The sequence below is a fragment of the Buceros rhinoceros genome, unplaced genomic scaffold (assembly GCF_000710305.1).
Source record: "Buceros rhinoceros silvestris isolate BGI_N320 unplaced genomic scaffold, ASM71030v1 scaffold36535, whole genome shotgun sequence".
Classification (NCBI taxonomy): Eukaryota; Metazoa; Chordata; class Aves; order Bucerotiformes; family Bucerotidae; genus Buceros; species Buceros rhinoceros.
The window spans coordinates 28,963-38,200 of NW_010413296.1; the positions used below are offsets into that span (position 1 = coordinate 28,963).

Here is a 9,238-nt window from a genome sequence, read left to right on the forward strand (position 1 = left end):
ACCGGAATACAAGCCCTCCACTCGTTCTCGAGGGAAGGCTGCTAAAACCGTGGGTATTTCGAAGGTACGAAACGGTCAGGAAACCTGGGCTCCATGGCCACAGTGCTCTGGGCAGCGTTTTAGCTTACTGGAAGAACATGCTCCTTATCTGCACACTGATGTGGGGCTACATGAATGTGAGCACATGAAACTTTGCAAACAAGACCTACCTGCTAACCGCAGCGTACCTTCAGAATTAACCAGTGCATGGATCACCACTGTAAGGGGTGAGATAATACAAGGAGAAAAAGCACAATTTTCCGTTGCTGCATAACACCCTTGTTCAATCACCGCTGCAGCAGTGCCCATCGTCACCTGTGCCACGCTGGGCAGAGACGGCAGGTTTCCATAGATCAGCCTTGTTTTTAACACAGAAGTGCCTCATGTCTCTGCTTGAAAGTAGGTGCCCGCAGGACCGAGGCACTTGATGTTGGTCCTGTGCCACAGAGCTCTTAGTCTAAACAAATCAAATGAACAAGGGTGGAAGGAAGCAAGTGTATTTATTTCTGGTTTGCACGTAAAAATGGAGAGCTGGAAATTTTTGCTTAGTACATCACTGAGCTCTGGATTCCATCCACCGCCCTGGATTCCAGCATGAGCTACGAGCTCGCTGCTCGGTTTTATTTGGGTTAGATACCAATTACCTTAATCCTCTGCACTTTGGGCTCATATTACAGCACATCCAACAAGCCTACAGGAAATAAGCTGGCTTCAAACGCTCACTTAAGAGAAACCACGGAGAAGGGTAAATGTTATAAATACAAAACTTCTCTGCCCTGAACTTAATGACACCCCCCAGCCATTCAGGCCATAGGATCATGTATGTCTCTTCGTCTATTCACCGTTAATTGACAGAAGCCATTAGTGATCGGAGTGATGTGGGTCATGATGTGTTTCAGTACTGTTAATGTCATCATAGTTCTGTTGATGTCTGATCCGTTATCTGAGGACTTACCAATGTCTTCGCCTGGATTAGACAGACCTCCTGGAAATTTCCATGCATTTATAGTCTGTATTGGAGGAAAAAGAACTAATTAATGAAGTACGCAGCCAGTGTTGTACACTGTAACATGGAGACAATTAACACATGACTTTTGTCTTTTGTATGCTGAAGTTGCAGTATTGTAATGACCCTTAAAAGCATCGGTAAGGCTTTAAGTAGAAACCTATTTGTTCTTGCTAATGTGATCGTCAAGAGATCGCTCCAGTCCGTACGAAACATTGGAACACAACATCTACTGTCTTACAGTCATTGGACAACGTTGCTGCTAGATAACCAGATAGAGTAGTTGAATATTAAGAAAAGCTGCTATAGACAATATAATCTTATATTTAATCACTAATGTATTCCACTCCCATGGTTCTGGCTTTTAAAAAAATGTACATATATTTAATCCTACAAGCAGGTATTACGACTGTAGTACTGCTCTATACTGCACTGGCTTTGAGATGACTTTGTGTGTCTGTCACAACCATTCAGTGTAACTTGTCGTTTGTTTTCATGGAATACAAAAACTGAGGCCTTGTCTGTGATTTATATATAGAAGCATTTATTGAGTCGCAATAAAGTTCAGCACTTAGAACAGAACGTGCAGACTTGGTGCTGTTATTGGTAACTGGAAAAGGAGTCCCAGTTGCTGTCCCTCTTGCAGTTGCTCAAAGATCTGTAGGCTTTGCCTTTACCTCTAGGGACTGCTCTTTTTATTTCTTTCCTTATTAGAAGTTTATGTGGGAAGAAGTTAACTTTCAACTTGTAATTAACACAGTAAAAAGGTAAGCTGGCCAAAAAAAAAAAAAAGAGGGAAGGAGGGAAGCTGTGTGCTTTCCAGGGACCCAAAACCCCACCGACTACATTGGAAATTTTCTTTCTGAGCATCTTAATGGGCTTGGATAGGAATTTAAAGTCTTACATGAAAAATAGTGCAGATGGAAAATCCATGTATTTGTCTATTGGCTCTCAGATTTGCTTTCAGTTCCTGGAAACCTTTCTTTGTCTGTTCTTTAAACAGCTCTTTAAACCAAAACAGCTCTTAAAATTCCACTAGCTGTGTAAGTTTTGGGGTGTTTTTTCACGCTTTTGGAACATCACTTGTACTGGAAGTCAGGGTCATTGTTCGTTTGATGGGGGAGGAGGAGGGAGAGGTGCGGTGGAACTGATGGTGGGAAACAGCTATCTGAACCAATTTGCTTGCACTGAGAAATTTCGTTTGCTCACTGAACAAGAAATGTCGGGTGTTCGTACACTTCAGGTTTCCTGCTTCATTTAATTCAGTCAATAAGAGAGAAGGAGGGAACAGGGAAGTTGGAAACAATCACTTTTTTCCTTTTGCCTTCCTCACTTGCTGCGCTGTCAGCTTGTTCTGGAAAGGTAAGCTGGATCAGCTGAAACCTGGGCTATCCCCATCCTGCCTTCCAGAATGAGCTGAAGGGAAGATGCTGCAGCCTGGCCTCAGGTGTTTTGGGCCCCACGGCTAAGGACGCAATGATCGTGAGCGTGGAGTTGCCCAAGACCCTGAACAGAGGATCTGGTGTCTCCCTGTAACACTGGATAGAAAACTGCACTCAATATGGCTGTGGGTGACCTTCAACTAAACCACAGCGTGAAGAAGTTAAATGCAAAGCCTCCTGGGCTTAGGAAACTGCTGCTTCCTTCTGACTGTGCAGAATGTGCCACTTCTGTTTGTACTCTTTGTTTAAGGATATTTACTAAAAGGTAAACGTGCAGTTTTACATTCTGTGAGCATAAAAGGAAAAACAGAGTGAGCAGTTTCTAGAGTTTACAGTGTGCCTGTTCCTGGAGACTCTAGAACTGGAGCCACATTCAGAGCCTATAACTGTAGGATTTATGCTTTAATTGGTAATTACTGAACCTAAGTCTGAAGGTCCTGCTATAGTGAAGTCATTGAAATTTTATGTACTTTATGGTAAGTAAAACCATATGCAGGAATCAAGAAAAGGGTGTTTCTCTTCCTCTGAACTCTTGTGTTACAGATTCACAGTGTCCTCTGGCTGTCAGAACACCCTTTCCTTCAAGTTCACTAACCATGTGGTCATTACCAATGAACTAAAGTGATCCTTGGGGTTCTGAGAAAGAAATGACACGAAAGACAGAAAAATGTAGCCAGCGAGAGCCTGGCATAGCTTTAACTATATAAAATGATGCAACCAAGTATACTTGAGCCTATGGCAGGTTTGTTTCCATGTTTAAAATTGCAGTTAATCTGTATTAGAGACACTTTAATACACAAATGAAAACATACCGGAAGCCGAGTATATTTTAAGCAGGCACCTGCTGGTGAGCTTTTTGTGCTCGCTCTGTGAAAGCCCAGGTTCGCCCGGTGGAGGCTAGAAGCCACGACCCCTGACGGATGCTTGGCTGCCTCAAGCCACATCATAGGACCCACCATCACCGCCATAACCCTCTCTGGCTTGGCAGCCTCCCAAGTGAGGTCCAGTACTTTGGCTGGTGAGTAGTTAATGATCTTTACACCTGCTGTACTAAGGTGGTGTCCAGGTCATGGCCAACCATGTTACTGCTTATTTAAAGCCACAGATATGCCTGAAATTTTGGAAACCAAACAAAATCAAAATCCTTCTCCCAAAATCTGCTTCAAGGCAAGGAGGTTTCCCAGAGCTCTGCAGGGATCCAAACACAAGATCAGGCACGCTGTCAGCTGAAGGAGAAAACAAAAAACTTGAAGCAGGAAGGAGACTCAGTTCTGTTGCTTCAATCACCAGTTACAATTAACAACCAAGCCGCTGATTTCCAAAGACCTTTTTTTTTTCCTTCGAAGGCAGCGCAGCAATCTGTCGATAGATGCGTTCCAACACTCGTAAAAGGAAGTAACTTTCAACTATCACAATTTTGGACTGGAATAAAAATATCTTTGTTTTATACTACAGAGCAGTCTTATCTAAATGAACTTCTCTATTTTATAATCCTATAACAAACTTACCTTGTTTCTGTCTTGTACCACCAACACCTTTCCAGTACTTTCGTCTAGGACAGCACCTGGTAGAGAGCGAACAAGATTTAGACAACTACATTCAATCTTAACAACCGTAATGTAACACATTTTGATAGAGCAAGACAAACCCCTCATGACACTCGGTATACAGTCAGCAGGGTTTGTGGGGATGAATCGCTGAAAGTGGTTTGTTGGTGCAAAATTCACACACAGTAAAATATTTTAAAAAGGAGAAATATCCTGTATAAAAAACTGAAGTGAGCAGTACCAAGATAAATACTTCCCACACTTAAATTCCAGATTAGATGAGAAATGAAAAGATTAATTCGCTTGTGTTAATATTATCAGAACTAAAGAATGCAAGATCAAGATGTCATCCAAACGCTCCAGCACAGCTGCTTGCTTCCGCAGGGATGTGCCTGTAATCTTGCTCAAATAGTCGAGGTTTTCCCAGTGACTCTGGCCGGGTAGCCACGATGGGTAAGAGCTTTTCTCCTGTGAGATCCGTGGCAAAACCCTGCCTGCTGCGGTGAAGGTTTGAGTGTTTTCTGGGTAATAGCACACAAGGTTTAGCACTCGGAGGGCCGACAGTACTGCTCATGTCCAACTCTCTGTGAACTCACTCTGTACTACCCAGCTGACAGCTCACGGTAGGAATTGCACAGCAATCTGGGTCAACTGGTGAATCAGAAAGCATCACTGCCCAGTGGAAAAGTGACACTTTCCCTTGATTAAAAAAATAAACCGGGATGTCTGACTGTGAGAAGTTCAGCTTTTCCTTCTGTTCTCATGGTCAGCCTATGACCTTCTCCCACAGATTACCGGTTTTCCAACTTTTTAAACCCCAAGGGCTTTCATGTTTAATTATCGTGTCATACTCGCTGGTCATACTTTAAAAATGTCTGTCCTTTTAAGACAGGTATCTCAGATTTTCAAGAGCACTGTGGCGAGCAGAATGAGTCCTGCGGTGCAGCTTAACCAGGCTCTTTTCCACATCAGTCATGCATGGGTTTCAAATTAGTAGTTAACGACAAACAAATGCTTATGTCATTGTGCAGCAGAGGGAAGAGTCTACGGCCAATCTGTGATGATATATGCATTTAAAATGCTACGGGGAAGTATTTCCACAGAAAGGAATTATTAAGGGATGAGTGTCCAGCTCAAAACATCCTCTGGTTTTTAATAATACATGGCAGACTTCTGTGTAGGAGGAACGTCTTCCTTCAAGACATGGCCAAGAACGTGCTTTAAGAGGGTAGTCACATCTCTGCCTCCCCGTGGCTTGTGACTTTATGATTTCACTCCTCCTGTAAATATTTGGCAGTGTCCAGGTTTGAGTACTGTACTGATTAAGAGAGGGACAAAAGGAAAGCAGAAGCAACCTCAATGCACGCTGTGATTACAGGGTTTAGTTGCTAGAAAAGCCGTTCTTCAGCCAAACGCGTTGCTGAGCCCACGGAGGGCTCCTGAAGACAGAGAGCTGCTGGGTGAATCAAACCGAAGGGAAGTTTGTGTTCTCTCCTGTTTCCCAGAATGTAATTTTTGGCAGTGAAATTATCTGTGAGATGTCCAGAATCTCTGCTAGATGATACCTAAATCCAAACCAAGAAGAAAGGAAGAACACTGGTGGGATTTGCTGCCTGGTCTGATTTTCCCAGGTGTAACTGGGGAGCCCCTGTGCTACAGCTTGCTGGACTGGTTGGTATCGGTGAGACGGGGGCTTGGCGAAGGCTCAGAATGGTGGTTTTAAAAACTCTCCTGCTTCCTACAAATGGGGTACTTGGAGCTTTAAATCATCCAACACCAGGATGACTTTCTGGAAAGGTTTACACTTGTAACCTAGCCAAGTAATTGCTCTTACAACACTGCTTTGTTTTGCATGTTCTGTTTTGGGGAACAGGTAAGAAAACAATGAAAAAAAAAATCCCTCAGACAACTCCCAACAATGAGTAATGGACGGGAAAAATACTCTCATTGTACCTGTTTTATTTATGACTGCTGTACACATGTATGAAGATGTTCAGTGTTGCAAAGCACCTGGCATCCTCGTAAGAGCGCACACATGGCTGCTGTAAACATCAGCAGGCAAGAACTGGTACTACTTTGTAAAATAACATGAGAACGGTTTTTAAATCACTTTGGATTCCTCAGACCATCACAAACAGCTTCCTGTGCAGTCAGACGGTTCTGCAGCTGCTCATTTTACACATTTCCTTAAGGAACAGCCCTGGCCAAGGATGATGATCACGGGTGTGAGTGTGTCGGCTGAGACCCTTCTCTCTCTCCAGCTCCAGTGAGATGTTCCAACAACTAGATTAAGGTGGGTAGCAATGACAATCCCAGCCGTGTTTTAAAGCTTCTACTACACGGAGGGAGAAGAGAACGATTTCTACTTTCCATCCTCTCCTTTTACTCTCCTTCCTCCCCTTGTCTTCTTATGTCATTGTCACATGGCCTGTTTACAAACAGGCTGGTAGACCACTTCCTCCCACAAGATGGAGAACTCTCAAAATGCTTTTCAAAACCATCTTACTCCTTTCATACACCGGCAGTTTTTCTGTACCTTTTACACATTTGGAAAATCCTGCCGCCTACAAACGGATGCTGTTAAGTTTGCTGGAAGACACGTCGCAGATTCCACTATTTCTGAGACATAATGGCCAAGCCCAATGAGTAACGCTTGCTACTCTCCCCCTGGCGACTCTGATCAGGTCTGGCAAAACAGGACCTCGCTTATTCACACCTTGTCATTGCTTGGCTGGGGGATGCTAAGGCCCTGGCCCTGGTTGTGCCACATTCGCCGTGTAGGAAACTCCCGACAGGACAAAAAGCAGCTGCTGGTGTACTTGGCAACACAGGCGTGAGACCTGCGTTCTGCTCCCCGTGCTGGCTTCCTGCAGGACAGCAAACCAGCCCAGGGTCTCCGCTTTTTATTTCCAAGATGCTCAAGGGATTAAGCCCTGTGTTTAACTGGTCAGCCACAGCTCTGAGATGAAGACTCTCATCAGCAGATTTGCTTTTCTTTACTGCAGAAATTTCCCAAATAACAGGTTTTTTGTTCAGGAAATAAAAAGGCCTGGGGTTTGGCACACACACACATATTTAAATAATCTAATATTTCAATAAAATTAATTAAAAATAGAACGAAGCCCTTTCACTACCCAGGTTCTCCCTCCTGAAGCAGGAAGATAATGGAATAAACATATACTAGGTGGTATCCACACTGATTAGGGTATTCCTGGGACATGTTCCAGACCCCCAGAGAGCGAGTAGAACAGAGGGGAAAAAAAAACCCACTGCAGTCATTATTTCACACACAGAAATCTGTTTGTTTACCTGCCCAAATGCCTTAAGTCTTTGCCTCTTTTAAAGAAACTCCCAATAATGAATAAGAATGTAAAGGTTTGAAAAGTGATAGCAAATATATACATTATATGTTGTGCGATTTTTAAATCTGATTGATAAATGAGGAAGTCTGTATACCTGCATTTATGAAACTTTTTCTCCCCTCAAAATTTTTTTCATATTTGCAAAATACAACAGCAAATTACGTTTTGAAAGTGTATTTTTTGTATTTTCAAGGGTTTGTTCAAGAGTTTTTCAGAGTTACGATTTTGCTTGTAAGTCCTTTCTGCTAACCATGGGGGTCACAACCCATCTACTCCATGATTTTCTTTTCAACAGCACTTTCAGCTATGCAAAACCTGCTTCAGAAAAAAACCCCTTTCCATTAGTCATGTTTCCTCAAACATGCAAGTTATAACGGGGAGAAGGAACGCGGTGCTTTTGCTGGGAGAATGCATTATCTTTCCCGAGTTTAATGCCGCATATTTGAATGGTGAGGTTTTCATACCTCAGGAAAACATGCTCTAACATGTCCATTGAAAAAAATCCAAGCACGTCTTCAGCTTCCACCCTGCCCTCTGCTGGCTGTGGAACCCAAAACTCCCACTGCCGAGCCTTGCAGGACTGTGCTGCGAGTGGCTTTGTTTTCCTGAAACTGACTTTCACCTGGCCTGCTGCTACATGGAATCATCCAGTTTTTGTGAGTCCTTCCTAACCAGATCTTTCAAATTCCTATTCATGGTTTTTAACACCACTTAGTGAAGAATTAATGTCCCACGCAGTCCCTGCAAGCAAACCAAGGTGAACCAGTCCAGCTTGTAATGGGAGAAATCTGTTACCTGTTGTCTCTCTGCTGTAACTGCTGAGTGTTATATAGCCTTTCCCAGTACGCCAGGGTCCCAACCAACCTCGAGTTTCAGGAGATTACTGAGTGATGGGTCAGGCAGTTGCGTATCTGCAGCAGACTGCTGAGAGAGAGAGCAAACCCACACTAATCTGGTGAAGCTGAGTTCAAGTGCACTGTACTTTTGGCTCATCATCAGTTGCTCATACTGTGCTGTATAAAAAAAAAAAGGGAAACTGTCTTATCTAGTTCCTTGGGAATTTCCTCAGTGTTTTTGAGCAACTCCCTTCCAGCTGTGGTTGTGGGAGGTCTAGATAGGCAGGAGTGTGGTGTCCAGCTGTTTGTCTGTAAATTATACTAGTTTGGGTTGTGGACTTCTCAGCACGGCTTAGAGCAGCTTTTAGTCTGTTGTATTTTAGGCTAATGATTGTGGCAGAGAAACAGTCAATTACCTACTGAACCTGGTCCTAAGGATTAGTCCAAAAAGCTTTTTGTGGTGGCAACCGCTTTTGTAACTAACCTGCAACTCCCAGCTGGTGGGTGGCATATCCCGGCAGCCTGCTGGGCCCTTCTCCCAGCCACAGGGTCAAAGTGGACGAGTCCCGCTCGGCGTGGTGGAAAGCAAAGCCTTGTGCAGCGGCCACTGCCGCAAACCTGCTCTGGAGAATGGGGACGCGCAGCCAGACAGCGACGTGGCCTTCCTCCCGCCACCGGGCCACCACGTCTGCAAGAGAGGGCCAGGTGAGGAGGGTGAGGGACGCTGCCCACGCTCGGACACCCCCTGCCCTTCCTCCTTCTGGTTTTAAACCTTGTCGTGCACTGCAGGTGGGATTAATGCATGGAAGTCTGGAGTTTTACCTCGTGTACCACAGGGTCAAACGACCATCGATGCGAAGCAAGGGAACAGGTGGTGCTGCTAGCTCGGCATTTTACGTGGTACAATTTGGAGTTTTCACGCAAAATTAGGGCTTTTCCGTCAGGATCTGCCCTAAGTCACAGCGAAATGGCCCTTTGCTCCCTTCCACCGCCTCTGCCAGCGCTC

At 44.3% G+C, this 9,238-nt stretch overlaps 1 protein-coding gene across 1 annotated transcript in view; it reads right to left on the reverse strand.

The window, feature by feature from the left end:
* The window catches only part of NUDT6 (nudix (nucleoside diphosphate linked moiety X)-type motif 6), a gene marked incomplete at its 5' end in the record, with an annotated part of 12,008 nt that extends 3,088 nt beyond the window's left edge, over positions 1-8,920 (reverse strand). Inside the window, 3 exons of the mRNA XM_010136665.1 lie at positions 995-1,049; positions 3,996-4,051; positions 8,717-8,920. Coding sequence (XP_010134967.1) covers positions 995-1,049; positions 3,996-4,051; positions 8,717-8,920 — 315 coding nt within the window. The remainder of the gene's footprint in view (positions 1-994; positions 1,050-3,995; positions 4,052-8,716) is intronic.
* Between the last annotated feature and the right edge of the window lie 318 nt (positions 8,921-9,238).